This window comes from Lissotriton helveticus, chromosome 3_1 (genome assembly GCF_964261635.1).
Source record: "Lissotriton helveticus chromosome 3_1, aLisHel1.1, whole genome shotgun sequence".
Classification (NCBI taxonomy): Eukaryota; Metazoa; Chordata; class Amphibia; order Caudata; family Salamandridae; genus Lissotriton; species Lissotriton helveticus.
The window spans coordinates 814,679,049-814,699,243 of NC_136061.1; the positions used below are offsets into that span (position 1 = coordinate 814,679,049).

The 20,195-nt window shown below is 39.4% G+C and overlaps 1 protein-coding gene across 5 annotated transcripts in view; it reads right to left on the reverse strand.

Moving 5' to 3' along the window:
- The window catches only part of LOC144822995 (3-galactosyl-N-acetylglucosaminide 4-alpha-L-fucosyltransferase FUT3-like), a 1,018,227-nt gene that overhangs the window by 382,785 nt on the left and 615,247 nt on the right, over positions 1 to 20,195 (reverse strand). For all 5 annotated transcript variants that reach the window (XM_078681091.1, XM_078681090.1, XM_078681093.1 and 2 more), the window contains one exon: positions 7,290 to 7,352. In XM_078681091.1, coding sequence (XP_078537217.1) covers positions 7,290 to 7,352 — 63 coding nt within the window. The remainder of the gene's footprint in view (positions 1 to 7,289; positions 7,353 to 20,195) is intronic.

The following is a 20,195-nucleotide window of genomic DNA, read 5'->3' on the forward strand; positions in this document are numbered from 1 at the left end:
ATCAGTAACCTTTTTGGATGTTTCAGTAAAATTACATAACAATCAGATTTCCACGGACATTTATCGGGAACCCACCGATCGTAACAATTTGTTACATTACACCAGCTTTCACCAAGGATCACTTAAACGTCACCTTCCTAAATCTCAGATGTTAAGAGTGAAACGAATCATTTCGGACCCCAGTGTAGCAAACAAACGCATCATTGAAATGGGTAAAAGATTCAGACAAAGAGGATACCCAGAACAAATCATAGAAACAGCCAAAATGGGAATTCAGGACATTAACCGTAAAGAATTGTTGAAACCTATTTCAAAACCACAAAGTGACAGAACAGTCATAGTGTCCAAATTCTCCAAAGTAAGTTCAGACTACAAAAGAATCATATTAAAACATTGGCCGATATTAAGAGCTGAATCCGATTTTAATGGAGTCTTTAACCATCAACCCATATTTGCCCACACAAGGGGCAGGAACCTAGGTGAAATTTTGAAACAAGGTGATCATGCCGGAATTACTTTCAAAGGAACAAGACCATGTGCAAATTGCAATAATTGCCACAATATAATTCCAGGGAATAAAGTTACGCACCCTATGAAGGGCTTACAAATACCCTTGAAGGTTACAGCTACGTGTGACACCACAAATGTTGTGTATTTACTAAAATGCCCCTGCGGCAAAGCATACATTGGCAAGACTGAACGTAAATTAAAAATACGTCTCAATGAATATAAATCGAACATAAGAACGAAAAATATTAAATCATCAGTGGCAGTACATTTTTTGGAGATGAATCACAGTATCTCGCAATTGAAATTCATGGTACTAGAAGTAATACAAAAAATCGAAGGAAGAGACAACAGTAAATATGTATTTCGCCGTGAAAATTATTGGATTTATCGACTGAATACGATAAAGCCCCATGGATTAAACGATCGCATTGAATTTTCATGTTATCTGTAATTGAGAGCCCTCAGGGACCATTAGTTCTGTACAATTGACCTGATGTTATATCAGTTAACTGTTGATCATCATCATTGTTATTTTATGTTTTTGCTTATTTTTAGATTAACAATATGTTTGCACCATGGTGATTTTTGTGCACATTCACATTTTCACCCCACGATACATAACCTCTCTGCCTGAGCCGCTTACAGTCCATCCATTTGGTTAACAACCCTAGTCTGTCTTTCATGTCCACTCATGATCGACCGCCTTTAAGTCCGTTTTTTAGCTTTACACACACTCCCCTGTTTTCGATTAGTCCATCGTTTAGCTTCACTGCACGACATTTATACGCACTACGTAACATCACCCAAAAGCCGTTCGGATACTCCTAGTACCAGGAAGCTCTGTAGAACGCGAGCAGATTTAACCGAAGTAACCCGCGTCTTTGCCGCTTTAACATTCATCCGTGAGTATTAAACCCGGACAGTTTCCACAGTCATCGTCTAGCTAGTCCGGACATCAGATTAACTTTTCCCTCCTTCCTCACGTTTAGATACGTTAAAACGCTGACTCGATGAACCAGTAAGTTTTGTCAAACATATCCCGTCTTTTTCACCTCACAACAGGGTCCCGTCCCCCTGCATGTTTATTACACCGTTGTCGAGTTTTCACTTTTCATCACCATTGTTTTAAACCAGTGTTTTGTGCAGATGTTCACGAACAAAATCGACTGAATGAGCTGTATTTTTTTTCACTTATAGATATGCTCCCGGACGAAGGGCCATTGCCCGAAAAGCATAGGAGCTTGCATTAATCAGTTGTGTAATGAAAGTTTATATTGATGAATATGGAATGATTAATTTGGAAAAAGAAAAAAGATAAAGAAATAAATGAATACGACAAATTGAAATTTTGCAAAAAACTTTATTTGTTACCTCATTGAACATTAACTCCAGTGTGCCTCAAGGGATGCAACCAATTATTAATTGAATGCACTACTAACACTTTGATGCCTTAATCGTCAAGAGGACAGGAGACGATACCTTGGGAGCACCTACTAATCTATTATAAAATGTATACTACCCGTAGTATCATTTGCTGTGCACCAGTTCAATTTCATAAAGAGATGTATGACGGTACAACACGTGCTTTTACAATGTGTACCGTTAAGACGCAGGTTTTACAACGCAAGTCATTACAACGACTTGCATTGGGGGGCACTGGATAGTGAATAGTTTAATTTACTATTCCAACTCCATTCCCCGTGGATAGTAGGGAAGGTGTTAGGTAGTAAATTAAACTATTACCTATCCTAGTTCGCCCTCCAGCGAAAGTCGCCGTAATGACTTTCGTTGTTAAACCTGCATCGTAACGGTACTTCGTTGTAAAAGTTCCGTTGTAAAGGACGTTCCCCCGGAGGGTGTTGTAGCAGGAGGAGGAGACGGCGTTGACTTGCTTAGACATGGTGAGGGAGGAGTCGAGGATGAATCCTAGGTTGCCTGAATGGTCGGTGGGTGTTGGTGCTATTCCCAGTGTGGTCGGCCACCAGGAGTCGTCTCAAGCTGAGGGGGTGGGTCCGAGAATGAGTACCTCCGTCTTGTCCGAGTTCAGCTTCAGACGGCTGTTCCTCATCCAGCCGACGACGGCCTTCATTCGCTCGTGGAGGTTGGTTTTGGCAGTGTGTGGGTCCTTGGTGAGGGAGAGGATGAGCTGGGTGTCGTCAGGCGTAGGAGATGATGTTGAGGTTGTGATGGCGGGCCACTTGTTCGAGGAGGGCCATGTAGATGTTGAACAGCATCGGGCTGAGGGATGAGCCTAGGGGTACGCTGCAGATGATGTTGGTGGCTCTGGATCGGAAGGGTGGAAGGCGGACGCTCTGGGTTCTGCCGCAGAGGAAGGACGTGGTCCAGTCAAGGACCTTCTCTTGGATTCCGGCTTCTAGGAGACGTGTCTTTAGAGTGCGGTGGCAGACTGTGTCGAAGGGAGCCGACAGGTCCAGGAGGATGAGGGCTGATGTTTCGCCATTGTCTAGTTAGCACCTGATGTCATCTGTGGCTACGATGAGGGCTGTCTCAGTGCTGGATTTCGTCTGAATCCGGACTGGGATGGGTCCAAGATCATGTTGTCTTCCAGGTGGCGGGCCAATTGTCTGTTGACGATTTTCTCGATGACCTTTGCCGGGAACGGGAGCAGGGAGATGGGCCGGAAGTTCTTGAGGTCCTTTGGGTCCGCCTTGGGCTTCTTGAGGAGGGCATTGATTTCGGCGTGCTTCCAGCGTTCCGGGAATGTCGCTGTTTCAAAGGAGATGTTGATGACCTTCTGTAGTTGGGGTGCGATGGCTGCTTTGTTGAATACGTGGTGTGGGCACGGGTCTGACGGAGATCCTGAGTGGATGGAGTTCATGACCTTGCGTGTCTCATTGTCGTTGACGTTGGACCAGGAGGTCAGGCGGATGGCGCTGGTGGTGTTCACAGGTGAGGTGGAGGATGGCGTAGTCGGGGCGGTCGTGGTGTTGAAGCTGTTGTGGATGTCAGCGATCTTGCGGTGGAAGAAGGTGGCTAGTGAGTGGCACAGTTCTTGTGAGGGCGGGATGTCGTTGGCTTTGTGGTTGGAGAGTTCCATTACGATGCTGAAGAGCTCTTTGCTGTCGTGTGCGTTGTTATACAGGCGGTCTTTGAAGGAAACAAAGTACTTGAAGGTCAATAACTATGCATCATTATATACAACTAGTCCATATGTTTTGTACAATGTCCAATGTGTTCCTATCTTACAACACTCATCATAATGGTTTAGTATGTTGTGAAGAATGGCAAAGCTCTGACATTTTGAACATTCTGTAAGGATGTGTTTAATGTGTAGGAATGTGTGTGTCCTGTAAGGGTCAAAACTTAGTCCATAATAATTATGTGAAATCTTTGTCCTTGATAGCTGAGTGCTACACAATATAATATAAATACAAAGGCAAATAACACAGAAATACTTAACTAAAGTCTTGTTTGTTTCACACCTGCTGAACATGGTCACTGTATGGAGATAGAATCGGTAGGCAATTAATTGCCTTATAAACTGCTGAGATTATACAGGTGTGTGTAGTAATGTGTAGTAATGTCAAGAGGCATGGAACACAACAGTGATGTGATTTAAATGCCTACGAGTTGATATGTAGACATGTGTTACTAAATGCTTAACATGTCTAAAATAAGAACTATGTAGTGATGTATAAACATAACTTACATGTGTTGCTCAACATGGTACGTTGTCGCACTAACATATACATATTGCCACATTAACATATTAGGATGGTAAAGAATAGATCCTATAAATAGTGCTGACTATGGACTATACTACAATCTGCCCATAGTGCTAAGTACCTTGTAACTTTCCAGTATGTGAGTAAGAAAACAGATTGTGGGTCACGATACAACTATGAACAATACAAAATACAAACTCAGTAGAATGCTAATATTATCTACATAGTTTGCAGGGGAACCGCCTACCTCTCCTCTACAATAGCCTGTCCATAATGATTAACTTGACTTACCTGCTAATTCATGGATGAAGACACCGTCAACCAACTCCTAGTCATTATGGGTTGTTCTTCTTCAATCTTGGCAAGTGAAGAAGACATTGTTGGGTCTCCAAGTTAACCAAAATGCTTGACATACAGCTGCTCAACAAAGCCCTTGAGAGGATCCTGAGAATCAGCAAGTCATCTTCCAGTGGAGAGTGGTTGGAGTACAGCAACGTATGATGGAAGAAGTCAAGTTGGGGATGGATACATTATCAGGCACCCTAGAATGAGTTCTGTGCGATCTCAGCCCCAATAAGAGGTCGGTAGAGGCAGTACACACCCATTCTTAGGTCTATGGGATTGATGTTTCCTTAGATGACATGGCTGGAGTTATGATGCAGAAAAGCAATCAACAACTGCCCTCTACATCAAGCACTAGTGATGTTGTCACTAAGCACAGAGCCATCAATTACTTCATCCAGTCCTTGCATTATGAACTAAAGGTCTTAGGAAATAGAATGAAAGCCAACAACGAGTTCCCTCAACAGCAACGTCTTTGCTCTATTGCAAAACCAGCAAACCCTTGCTAGGGAATCCCATGCAGCTTTCGTGGCATTTTCTAATGTTCTTGCTAAAATGGGGCATACATCTTCAACCACTGATGCTTGTGCATCTGAGCCACCCACAATTACTCTACAGTCTCCAATTGTAATGTAACCACAACCACAGGAGGCTGCATAATCATCAGAGGATGAAGATGTGGGGCCCGATTCACATAGGTAAACTGAGACAACAGACTAACTTTACTACTCATAAATGCCTTTCGTGAATACCAAAAGATGTATTGATAGACTTCGCCTCAGTTTACCTTGGTGCATTGTGCCTGTAGTGTTCCCTAGTTTCAGATACAGAATTGCAGATGAACATTAGTGAGCACTTTTTGGCCAGTTAATCACTTAGTCATGGGCTTGTCATCATGCCATCTTCTTTTCATTCACCTGCAGTCCTCCGTTGGTGTGATGTAGTTTATTTTGTTCCTCTGTCTGGTCATGAAGCATCCTTGTTCCCCAATGCTAATGTTCAGTAGGGCACTATTAAGTTATGTATATTGGATCATTTAAGTTTCCATTAGTTTTTTTTGTTTGGCTTTCCTCGCATTCATGGAGCTATGTACCAAATAAGACATGTTTCTGAAGGGGCAACTGTGTCATGCCCAACAGCAGAAATCCAAATAAAATATAAATAACAGGAAAATAGTTTTAGAATAGATTTTCTGTGTTCAACTGTACAGTTACATCTTCCACAATTTCATGATTTTAAACCTTTACAAAATGGATCCTTATTAGACTACCATGGTACCAATGATGCAGCCATATAAAACGTCATGTAGACGTGTCACATCAACATCTGATAGGATATAAGTAAGATCATACAGACTACAACTTAGATGTGTAGTCATCACTTGTTATGCTAGTAAACCTGTTTGTTCTGCCTTTTGAGTCACATTGTACACCATGAGCTTCATTAATGCTACACATTATCTGCTACATTGACGTTGATGCTTGGACTGAGATTAATATTTTATACACACCACTCTGTGTAGCTCTACAAGATATGTTAAACACTGCAGATACCTGTCAGCTATACATTTCAAAAGAGGAATTACGTTTTGGTCTGGGAGCGAGAAGCAGATATATACAAAACTACATTTGTGTCAGAATTGCGCAATGATTTTGTTACATATCACCAACCATGATCTAAGGGACAACTTTATCTACATATTAATTGCCACAATGTATGAACAGAGCTCGTGTGTCAAATTATAACTAAATGGGGTCCCAGAAGCAAAAACAATATTAAGGATTTGTAAAGAAAACACAGGTGCAATGATTATCAGAGATGGCCAAGGGAGAAATTTGGAATCTTTTTCGTGGTTTCCATGCTGGCAGGAGGATGAGTAAATATACAAAAACACTTAAAAACAATGTAGGAGAAGGCGTCAACACTAATTCAGACTGTATTCTTTCCCTGGATTGTAGGTCACATATGTAGCTGAATGTTATGGCTAGCTAAGTGACCTTCATTAGGACAGGCCTAAGGGAAGTCATGTTGGAAATGCACAATGACGACATGGCTGTAAAGCTGACATATATGTTTCATTGCTTTAGAGAAACATTCCCTTGAAGGTGGGTAATGTCAGGAAGCAAAGCATTATGTGTTGTATAAATCAGAGAGCCATGTGGGCTAGTGTCCATTGAACTTTGATGTATGAGTGCTATACAGTGTTTACCTTTAAGTGAGCCTTGTAAAGGACATTATTTGCCTTTGTATGGGACTGCACAAGCTTCCACCCATGAAAGTATGCATTATGTGGTTAGTGAGTGGTAGCTGTTCAGGGTCCTCAGGATACGTAGACAACATCCACAATGTGCTGTGATGTTGCAGAATAAATGCGAGTCTTGACTACACATGATCCCAAGGCAAAAATGTATACAATGCATGGTGGTGGACTGGAGTTGGTCAGTTTGAGCAAATATGGGACGTACACATAAAACTTTGAAGCATGCAACCATGGTGCCTGTGTTACTGGTAGCCATACTCATCCCTTATTAATGCATGAAAATACATCCTTAGCAACCTGTTGATGTGGCCATGTGAAGTAATTTCCACTACCGAATATACACCAAGAAAAACGTTTCGTAACGCACTCCACTTGTTTTGAAATTATACATGTTTCACATAGATATTAAAATCTGATGCCTATGCATGTGACGGATCCATCCACAAACTCGTGCTATGATTCATCCTTAGTGAATTACTCCTGGTATTTACCTTCGGCAGTTGAATCTGACAAACTCGCAATTTCTGCCTCATCTGGAAATGGTTGGTGTCCACCTGAAATATATAATAGTAGAAAGATGATAGATTTTTCCACACCCCATATTTAATAGAGGTTTGTAGATCATACAAAACAGAAACAAATCAGATTCACACCATATCAGTATGTACTACACATTTCAAAACTACACTAGCGATATGATTATTTTACATAAATAGGTAGGCCATTGTAGGACAAGGTGTACTCAATAATCCCCATCTCACTTATCATTAATATTTCTGAGTCAATAGGGACGCCCTACTTGAACCCACACCACAGAAAGTCAAAGAAGATAGACAAATCTGCATAACAACTTTCAATACCTGTTCCAATCAAGTAAGCAAAATAATAAACAGACAATGGCGTACACTCAAATGTGAACTTCCCCAAACCTATGTTCTCACACAGGAAAGGGAAAAGTGTGTGGGACTTAGTGGTACATACAAGACTGTGAAAATTGACGGAGAGTGCAGTGTCAAACACTCTTCTTGCGCCACTGAAAGGTCACCACCCCAGTGGTCAATGTAGCGTATGCCATCTAACCAGAATGAGTAAGAACATTACCTTTAACAATGACACCAAGTGGGAGCAAAGTAGATTCACCACGTGCAATAGCAAAAATGTGATCTACATGATCACCTGCCCGTGAGGTCTACACTATATTGGGATGACCACACGCCCTTTGAAAGTATACATCTGCGTACACAGAAGCAATGTGAAATGCAAGAAAGCCACAACTAAAAAATCAACACACTACTTAGAAACCAACCACACCATATTAGACCTACGGTGGACAATAATGGAAGAAATGGACTCAGAAACAACTATGTTTGGAAAAGAACAGCGGTGGGCCTTCCGTCTTGGCACACACACAAGGGGCCTTAATGACGATATTCCATAGGGGCAAATTAAGTAGTCTATGTATATTTTTCCATCTAGCAATTAATAGTCATACCACCACTAGTATGCATTATTTCTGAACATTAATTGGCTCCCTATGAGACCTATCTTGTGTTACTTACATCAATGTTTTTGCAAAGGTTTGCCCTCAATTGTTCCCACTTATTTGAGTAATATGCACTGATACATGTGAATAAAAACGAACAAGGGAGATCTGCCACATCGGGCTGTTTTTTCCTGTACCAGCACAGGTAAAACTGCACAGCCACTGTTTTTTGCAACATTAGGAAGGTTTTCCTTTCATGATCAAGAAATGGCTCAGCGTATTACTCATTTTAATAGAGTACTGATTACGACTCTTTTCTTTGGTAATTAATGCTGCCTCATAATTTCAATTCTCGTTTAAAACGTTTCTGGTCACACCTGACCACTCTATATGCAACAGCGAACCCCAGTTTGTATCAATTAACCAACCAGGAAGTTGGGCCCTATTTAGGAGGCCATTTTGTGAACCCAGCTTTCTCTTTTCATGGGTGAAGGTTTGCCTCGAGCACCGAAAGTTAGTAATTCCAAGGTAGGCGCCATCTTGGAGGTTATTATTCTATTGTTTAGATGCACATGCATGCTGATTGCAGAACAACCCGGTTATAAATACTGGCGCTCCGCAAATACTCATTGTTCATCGGAGCCACGGGCAGGCATTGTCTTGGGCGAGAGAGATGCTTTGACGAAGTAAGTACGGCATAGCCGATAACCCAGGCATCATATCCAGACATACTACTATTCTACTCTGTATATGTATATATACAGAGTAGACCATATATAGTTAGGAATTAGCATTTACAAAACCTTGAAAATTCACTGAAAAAACCATAGGTTATAGACCATATATAGTTAGGAATTAGCATTTAAAAAACCTTATTTTACTCACACAAAACCATTGAAATTCCATATATAGTTAGTTGCACTAACTATATATCGCGCACCCGTAATCCACTGCTGATGATGTCACATATTACATCATTCATGACATGGTCAGTGACATCACTGATGACATCACTGATGACATCTCAAATGACATCACTGATGACAACATCCAGTGATTATGTGTTTCTGTAAAGTTTAAATATGTTTTACATATTGAAGAATGAGTGGATGTATAAGTGTCTGAATGAAGGTTTTAGTAGGTGCGTGATTGACTGTATGAGTGAGTGATTAAATGCGTCTTACTAAATGCACGGGTTAGTGACTAAACTGTCTGAAAGTGTGCATCAGCATGTCTGTTGTTGTGCAAGCTGCTGCATGTGTTGATCAGTAGCTATATAAGTAGCTATATGGGTTATTGATTGGTTGCACAAGTATTTGTATGGGAGACTGAGTGTGTGTATGACTGGCTGGGAGGTGTGTGACTCTGTGCAGATCAATGTGTACTTGTATCAGTGATTCTATAAGAGAGTAAGTATGTGTTAGTATATGTTTTAAAATGTAAGGTACTCTATGTTTAACTGTGTAGATTAGAAAATGGAACTGTGATTGATTCTTTACAGGACTGACTAGGTGTGTGAGTAACTCCATGGATGAGTGGCAGAGTGTGAGTGTCTGTATAGGTGTATGAGTGCATATGATAGTGTTGTAAAGATGAGTGATTGTATGTATGAATGATTGTATGGGTGAATGAGTGAATGTGTGTGTAGACGTAGGAATCAGTGAGTGGGTATGTAGTAACTAGTATTGGTGTGTCAATGGTTTCAAAAATTATACTCTGTATTTAACACTGGGTGTAACAGAGGTTATATTAAAGTGTGAGGAGATGCATTGTATTGTCACATTAATGATATCATCATTGATGTGACCATTGATGTCAAATGAGATATCATCAGTGATGTCATTTGAGATGTCATCAGTGATGTCATCAGTGATGTCACTGACCATGTCATGAATGATGTAATATGTGACATCATCAGCAGTGGATTACGGGTGCGCGATATATAGTTAGTGCAACTAACTATATATGGAATTTCAATGGTTTTGTGTGAGTAAAATAAGGTTTTTTAAATGCTAATTCCTAACTATATATGGTCTATAACCTATGGTTTTTTCAGTGAATTTTCAAGGTTTTGTAAATGCTAATTCCTAACTATATATGGTCTATAACCTATGGTTTTTTCTGTGAATTTCATTGGTTTTTTAACAGCTAATATCTGTAGCTGTAAAATGTATTCTTCTTTAAATCCAAAAATATATTTTATATGTTTATGAATAATTTTTTTTTTTAAATATTTTTTTTTCTTCGTTCCCGCTTCGCGAATCGGGAAGCTTCCCGTTAGCTGACCTTGATGCCGCGAAATAGACCGCGAGCCGGTAAACGTTTCTTTACCGCAACTGCCGCGTTAGAAAACAACATCGTGACGCCTCCCGTCCGCATGACGTTTCGCGTTGTCGCGTGATACGTCATATGACGTGCTACGTTAGCGAACTCGTACGCTTACCGAGTCGCAAAGCACAGGTTTCTGGAAGCAAACCGGGAGGCCCTGCAAAGCGCGTAACGTAAACACAGCAGGTCATGTGACTTGGTAATAACACTTTTCATTGGTTCATTTCACTTTCGGTTTCCTAATGATGTAAGACTAGGTCATATGATCTAAAATGAACACTTTTCATTGGTTGAGAACTATTTTTTTTCCCAAATGGTGAAAATCCCTCCTTCTTTCCTCACTCTGACTTTCATCATTGTGAGAGAAAGACCCTTTGTTACCAGTGAGCAATGGCTTCTTTACTAGCTTCAGCTGGTGCTTCCCCACCACCTCCACCACATCCAAGGAAGAGTGGACCACCTGCTAAAGTTATAATTCAGCAAGAAGAGGAAGAAGAGGAACAGGACGACCTAGATAATCTCCCTATTATGGCCAGAAGATCTGTTGTACCGGAAGTAACGGGACCAGAGGGCAGGGAGATGGTGCCAAATATACAAACGAGATTTCGTGAAGTAAAACAAGTCTGTGTACATTGCAGTGGAATCATTTGCTACGCAGAAAGTAGCATCACTCTGATCAACAGAGCTATTAACAATCATGCTCATGTTTGTCCGAAACTCCCCAAACAATAAATTCTTTTTTTTGTTTTCTTCCTCCTGTTGAGCCCTTTACAATGAATCGTTTTCGTTGCCCCCTCCGAAAAAAAAACAAAAAAAATATAAAACTGTTCAGAAAAATTCAAAAAAAGTAAAAAAATGTTCAGAAAAATAATAAAAAAAATATAAAACAACAAAAACAATTTAAAAAAAAGTTCTTTTCAGAACTACCTCCCCGTTATAAAAAAATTGGTACAATATTTGCAACTGTGCCAACCTCTATTTCTCTTAGTTCGCTTCCCAGTTCGCTCCCCGGTACGCGAACCGGAAGCGAACCAAAAACATTTTTTTATAAAAAAGAACAGTAAGTATAAGGGAAGGAAACAGACAGTTATGTTAAAAGAAAGACAGCTATAGGGGAGTAAACTAGAGATACTATTACCCGTAATCCACTGCTGATGATGTCACATATTACATCATTCATGACATGCTCAGTGACATCATCAGCAGAGGATTGCGGGTAACAGTATCCCTAGTTTATTCCCTATAGCTGTGTTTCTTTTAACATAACTGTCTGTTTCCTTCCCTTATACTTACTGTTCTTTTAAAAAATTTTTTTTAGATCTGTCAGAAACAGTGAAAATAATGAAATATAAAAGACTACGTAGAATATGAGCACTGTATGCAACAACTTTGACACTGACAGAAGCCTCACCTTCTCCATGCCTCCTACACAGTTCTACATGTACATCATAAATGCAAACAGAACAGAATTAATTATACATGTTAAATGGTTTATTTTTGCTGTTCTCAGAATGTATCAAATTTCACTAAAACAGTGACTTGAAGGTATTCATCATATAACAGCGGGGAAAAAAAAACACAATCAAAATGATTGTGTTTAAAAAACCCATACATTACAAATCAGAATTCAGAACTCCTTAAAGTTAACTTACTTTCCATGACGGCCAAGGATGTCCTATGAACAGCTTACACTCTGTTGTGCTGTTATTACTTTCAACCCGCCACTTTCTGAAAGAAAACCTCCATCGTTTTCAAAAACATGTTACATACAATAAATGACTTCTCGCTCTCTACCACACGATTCCACAAGGCCAAATCGTGTCAGAGCCATGTATAACTCTTGGATTTCTTGTAAGCCAATCCCGTCTTTTCGCATTTCCGCAACTTTCAGAATTAAAATGTTGAAGATCATTTACACAATCCTGGACTAGTAATATCTTCCCCTTCTTGCTCAATCATGTTCTACATTTCCTATCACACTGATACTGCTTACTATGAAGCAGACTTACACTACCTTTATGACTAGTACAATTATTTAATTCTCTACATCACTTTTAATCACAAAGCAATGTAAAACAGTAGACAGCATTGCAGACTTACATTCCCTCTACTCCATGTTTTGATTCGCTGCTTCAATTAGCTTATAAAAAGAAATAGTTTTTCTGAACTCATTCACAGTGCACGTATTTCTCAATAACGTCCAGTGTTATGGTAAAAAGTTATGTCTCTGTACTACACTTATCCTCAAGGCCAAATAGTGTAGGAGCCATGAGAACTTCTTGAAATTCCTCAGAGCACATCCCGAGATTCTTTCCCTAAAATTTTGGTTTTAAAAACACCAGGTAAGAGTTTTTAAGGTCATATGGCAATTTTTTTTTGAAAATTAAAACAGAATCATTGCAGAATGACCAGCCATTTCTACACTTTAAATAAGCTGTATAATGTCCTGATGTTATTGAAGGACCATCATGATATATAATTGCTACAGTTACAAAAGTCCTTCCTGATATTGACAACTGTGAAGCCACAAAATTTTTAATTAAAGTTGTCAATTTTGTTCCATCAGGCCTACATCGTTGGAACATTAAAATGACATACTGGCCATATGTTCGTATAAATAAAGTGGACATCATTTCAGATTTACATTGGCTACACTCCATGTTGTGATCAGCGGCTTTTACTAGCTTATTAAAAGAGACTGATTTACTGTCTGGCAAAGTTAAATATATAAATCTTTCTGAGTCTACACTAGTAGTAGCTGATACCCTACAGTTCTCGCAGTCATGCTGCCATTGATAAGAAAGCCCAAACAGGTGATCTACATCTACACCTTCATCATGCAATACATCAAGCATATACATTAAAAACTCCTGACAATCTTGCTGACTATTTTGAGAGAATTGTGTTTGGCCTGAACATCTGTCTAACAGATTTCGAATTTCAGACACACTTTCTATGTTTGTTCTATCAGTGCTACATTTCTCTAACACAGAATTTAACAAACTGCAAAATCTTTGATCCGAATTGACCACAATCTGTTCTTTTAAAGTTTCTAGAGAAAAGACAACATTAACCACTACATTAGCATAGCAGTTGACACCAGAACTGTTTTCAAATTGAAAACCAACAACATCTTCAACAGAATCCTTTTTGTTTCTGCTTATAATTTCAGGTTCATCAACTTTTCGTCTTTTTGCTACAACCTCCCCAGTATTGGTCACATTTCTTCGTTTCCGGCCTACCACACGTTTCTCAAACAAAGGATACTGAGGCAAATGTGGCGCATACTCTCTTCTCAACCTATTGTATTCCTTAACACAATCTAGATCCGCACAAATGTTTGTGACATCACACTCAATCAAGTACAATCCCGATAAAGTCCTAACTCGTGACAATGCCACATATGCCATACCCTCCTTGAACACAGAACTGCCAATATTCACCAATGCACAGTCTACACTTAAACCTTGCGATTTATGGATTGTCACCGCATATGCCAAGCAAACAGGAAACTGCTTACGACGAACATATAAGTCTTTTACAAGCAAAAATCTAGCAGAACAACGAGCAATTAGCTGTACTTCCTCAATGCCATCAAATTTAATTTTTAAAAATTCAATTCCATCTCTATTTCTGTATTTCACAAAATCAACAACATTACCCATTGATCCATTTACCAGACCTCTTTCAACATGTAAATTCCTTCTTAAAATTATACGGCAGTTCAAGCACACATTCAGAGTCTTTTCAAAACCCGCAGTTTTAGATATACTCTTCTCTAATGAATCCAATTTTGTTTTCAGATTCTCAGACAAAATAATTGTTGATCCCATATGCTCTACTCTGTCAATAGCTTACAATTTCACAATCTCTTGCTTTTCTAAATGCAACATTTTGTTGTTGAATTTGGCACATTCTGCAAGAGTTGGCATCAAACATATTCCAGATTTTTTCTCAGTAACTTTCTGAAAAATATTCTCAGGCACAACATCTTCGTCTGGATATAAATTTGTCAGTAATCGTGCATGTAAAGCTTCTTTCCCATGCTCGGTCACTTTTCCAATTCTAACATCTTGTAGAATAGTCTTGTAAACTTCATCCTTTGCCTGACGCATATTTTCATGCAGTTCAGCATAATTGAAGTTTAACCATATATTGACGTTGCCAATACTCCCTAAGCACTTCCTGGTATCTTCATGCGTGAGCATTTTGAACACAGGTTGCCCTTTCACTGGTGTCAGCTGCAGAAGATCTCCAAAAACAATGATGTGTTTGCCACCAAATAACACATCATACTCTGTTTTGAGAACTTCTTGCATTCTCAAATGCACAAAGGCAAGCATAACATTGGAAACCATGCTTACTTCGTCAATGATAAGAAGTTTCATTTTCCTCAAGACTCTTGAAACTTCAAAACAAGCATCTCCAGATAGCTTGTGATATTCTAATTTGTTGTCATGCTCCACTGGCAGCATCAGTAAACGATGTAAAGTAATCCCTTTAATGTTATGTGCTGCCAGTCCAGTTGGAGCGGTGACAACACAAGACAGCGATGACTCTGTCCTTTCCTGCAGATAACATGAAATTGCTTTAATAAGGAAACTTTTTCCAGTTCCCGCTTCTCCACTCACGTACAGTCGGACAGGCTTCAACGACGTACATGAGCACTCTTTCTTATCATGACTTAATCCATGATCAATTTGCATGGTAAGTTCGTCATATATTTTCCTCTGCTCAACGTTGAGTTGTCTTTCCAACTCTTCTAAGTTAACCGCATCCTCCTGAGCATGTGCCATGGCTCTTTCCACTTCATTCATAGCAGTGGCAGCTTCATTTTCGATAAGAGGTCCTCCTAGTGGATCCTGACTCAATGAAGCAGAACTCTGACTGTCCTGAGAACTGTCTCTGGCAATCTCGGCTGCAATCGTTGCTTCCTGCTCAATTTCCACATTCAACATTTCTACATATTTGGGAAAAGCAGGACATTCTATGGTCTCCTTGGCAGCATTGAAAGAGTCTTCGTAACAGAGGAAATCTCCAAGCAGTTCCTCTTCTGCACGCCAAGGCTTAAAAAGTTGCAAAAGTGCTAAATAGAAAAACTCCTTTTTTTCAGGAGATTCGCCACTCAATTTTCGATGGTTTATCAAGTGGCATTTTCTTTGCTTGACCAGACATCCCTCACTTCCTATTACAGCATACACTCCTTTCTCAGTATCTTCTTTGATGTTCCTCTTGAATATGTAATTTTGCAGAACCTCATACAGACAAACATTCTCGAGGTGACTGCTTCGATTTGGATAATATGTATCCAACATGTTGCTCTTCAAAATGTCGGTACTGTTTGGCTCCTTTTCCGCCAAATACTCAATTTCCCGCACAGGTTTCAGAACTCGATTACGCGTTGCAGCAAGACCAACACTCGCCCAAACGATACTCCTGGACTTGGCATAGAGACTTGCTGAAGACAACCGGTCAGAACATTCGTAAGCTCCGATTTCTCGATGCGACAACATCTTCAGACTGAAACTGTACAACTTCTTGCTGAGGCTCTTTTCATGGGAAATGTCCTCCCACATATCCTTCAATTCTGTCTTCTCTTTTTTGGTGATGTAAGATGTCACATACCTAGCCACAGCCATACAGTTATCAGCCACAAACTGTATATCCATGTTAGCATTCCACATGGACAAAATCACCGGGTTGTAGTCGTTGATGTACTTAGACTCTTCGTTCCTCTTCAAATTGTATGTGTTTTTAGGTGATTTCTTCATCACATTATGTCGCAGCGAAGACATCAAACTGTTCACTCTTCCTTTAGAAATCACCGATCGTGGAAAGCCGAAACGACATTTGGTGTAGAACTTGTCTTTGTTCCGGAATTTACGACGACAGTACTTTCCACATCGATGGCTTTGGAAACGTAGAACTTTTTCTCTTAGGCTTTTTTTCTCCTTTGCGTTTGGAACAGCACACGTAGAATACTGTTCTATGAAACTCATCACTGAGTCGTCTGCATCCGTTCCAAATTTAGGTGCATCCTTGATCCACAGCAACATATGTATATGAGGAGCACCTCTTGCTTGGTACTCCTTCCTCCAGAAGAAATCCAACACCTCTCCAAGAGGTGGATTCTTCTTATTCATGATGAAAGACATCATACCTTCAAATCTATGATTGAAGTACCTACATACATTGACTGGATCCAAAGAGCACAGTTCTCCGGGTGTCTTGAATTCGATGTTTTCTACGTTAGCATTTGCCTCTCGTAGAAATTCAAGTAAGTCTTCCCAGCCATACTCAGCACAGCTCAAAGTGAGGAACCATGTGGGAGTTCCTAAGTTCCTCAGCATACATTTTAAATCACCATGACGACGGTACCAGTACTCATTAGTACCACGCTGACACGCCATGAGATTAATCAGGTGAGAATCCAAAATACTGTCTTGGACATTGACTTTATCCATAAAGTCACTTGCCGAGATGTTTTGCATGTGTATACCACTTTTCAAGATGTGGTTCACTGCATATGACAGTCCAGACAGATCGCTTTCAAACAGGAGATGAAACAAATAAGGAATGCATTGTCGAAACCTAGGATCTCCTGCATACAATCGCAAAGTCCGGTATTCAGAAGCAGGAATTTGATGAGGTCGCTCATCATATCTTCCTCCCTGACCTGTTGGAAAAAGCTGTGGGAAACACCGAGCTTCCAAACTTTCCTCCCAAACACTAATGGGACTCCCTTTCGCTTGTTTCATTTGAAACAACTCAATAGCATTCCCCATGACTTCCTTGGAATGCAAAGGATGAACACTATAATGTTCATATATTTCTTCACTAGTACAGGGTTCTACTTTCTCAATTTGACCAGCACACAAATCGCTATCCTCTTCCTCACTTACTTCCTCTTCTGCAACATATACATTTTTATAGTATTTATTATATTTTTTCAAATACAATGTTGCCCTTTTGACTTTCCTAACATCTACTAAATCTTGCCATATTTTCTTATTCTTTGTCGGAACCCCATTAACTAAGATAACCAGAGGTTCCTCTTCCACTTTTTCTACTCCAATTGTGTTAATGTTTTTCTTCAAATCTAGAGGCAAATAAACAACTCTTCCCTTTAATCCTCTCTGTAAATCTGATGGAGGCAATTTCCCTGTCTTTGGCTCCATTCTTACAATAGCCTGAAAGGGATGGATACTTTGAATCAAAATAGATTCATAAGTATTTAAATCCTTCAATTCAGAAGGAATTTCAACCAATTCCAGATTATTATGAACTGCTCTAGCAGGCATCTGGTTTTGATTTAATTTGTTACAACAATAAGTACACACACGTTGATCCAATCCCAAATCAAAACAATTTTCTACCATCAAGTATGTTGTAAAATCCTTCCATTCACTATTATTTTCCCTTTCACTTTTTCCATATAAATCCACTAACTTAGTCTGATTCTTATAATAAGTGCGTCGACAACACACACAAGTGAAATTTGGCCTCTCACTTGATTTCACCTCAAACGTTGCAATTTCCCTCTGGAAATTATCTGTACTGGAAACCTGTACACTATCTTCCACATTACTCTCTTCTTCTTGGTCAATTTCAACATTCTCCTCTTTACTTCCAAAGTAACAAAACTCAATTTCTTCACATATATTCTTCACATCTATTTCAGAACCATGCAAAAGAGCAGCGCATAATTGTTTTAGCATAATTGCTGGACTCTTAGCATAATACAACATTCTAACTAATTTCCTCACTTTATTATGATGCACTGCTAGCATCCTGAAATGATGAAAAACACTCTGGCATACTCTCCTGGAAAGACAAGCCAGTGAATGACCATGCAAACCTATCACTTCTCTCACTCTGCAAGGATCTAATTCTTGCAACAACTTCATTTTCTGCTTCAAACTTTTCTTACTAAATGACCGTATAAAATCACAAAGCAAATTGATGGAATCCTGTCGTACACTGCAAATACTACTACACTTCCAGGTGTACACAGGACCCTTAGGACGTCTCCCTAAAACCTCATTACCTAACACCTCTTCTATCTCTGTTCTCACAAGTTTTTCTTTTTCAACTGGACAACCATCTTTCACTTCATAAGCTCGACCACTGGTGTCAACTGCATGCACCAAATCATTATCCTGGAAATAACTCTCCTCATTAAAAAATGCCTCAGAGCTTGAACTATGCATCCATTCTCCAGAAAAAACTTCACAAAAATTACTACGATTAACTATTCTCTTCCATCTACTATTTCTTTTGAAATCATAAATTACCTTGTTTAGCTTCCTAATTCTATTGATTGTCAAAATAAATAACTTACGTTTAAATTCAAATGCCTGATCAATAACTTTCTCAACTATTTTTTTTCTCTTATAAAAAACCACTTTCTGCTGACCTTTCTTAATATTTTTTAACAAATTCCCAATTATCCTGTTGCGGAACATTCGTTTACGAATATCCCTAAACTGTTGTTTCCTTCTACTTTCATGCATAGAGTTATCTCTTACTCTAGCAGTAACATTTCTCATTGGCCTTTCCTTACCATTTGAATTCGGTCTCCTTTTCTGGAGTGAAACATTTTCTGTAGTAATATTTTTTTTACTACACATATTTCTTATGACTGTTTTTCGACTCTTACCCGGTGCTTTCTTGGTGACTTGACAAATCTTTTTGTTAGAGGACTGCTGCAATATTCCATGCTCCTGCTGTCTTTGACGTTTTCCAGCCTTTCTTACTCTTTCTTTGCTAGGCATCCTAAAATCTTGAAATAATGTGCAGTTGAATCTGTGGTAAAATATAATAAAAAATGTTATTAACCACTATTACCCAACAGTAAATTAATAACAGTCATCAAAAACTTAACACACTACTTAAGTATATAATATACTGAAGCCTATCTCCAATTTTTCACTGAACAGGACTCATCTCTTCTTAACCTTGGATAAACCTCACCTACTCTGTGTCCCCTGCACATAATTAAATGTAAAGGGACAGATTTATATTAACTAGCACATCCCCAGGGATGCACCAGTTAACGTGCACCGCTGCTCTGCCACCCACAGTGTGCCGCATTTACAATCAGATAGGACAAAGCTACATCAAAACCCTGCGCCTGCTTGAAGCAGGCATAGATCTTGACGCAGGTAGGCTGAAAGCTAAAGCAACAACTAAGTGTCGTGTGCAGAAGTTACAAAAAAGGAAAAATGGCGTTTAAACCAGTAATGAGACCATGCTAACGTAATACAGAGTAAAAATATCCAGGATCTACATCAGTTTGGGGTTCACGAACCTGGCAGGTACAAGGCACTGAGGCTTTCCACCGTGCATGTCTCATCCCAAAACATATGTTGTTTGTGAATGAAACAATTTCCCAGACCAAATGCTTTGGATTGGCTACTTCTAAAAAATTAAACACCCCTACTATCCCGGAGTTAGAGGAATACGATGGTTGGAGTAATTTTACTCGTTGTCTATTAAAGATTTACAGGCCCTACTCCGTAATTCTTCCTTTAACATTTCCAGTATAAATCCAAAAGGTTGACTGCTTTGGCAACGTGCCTTATCC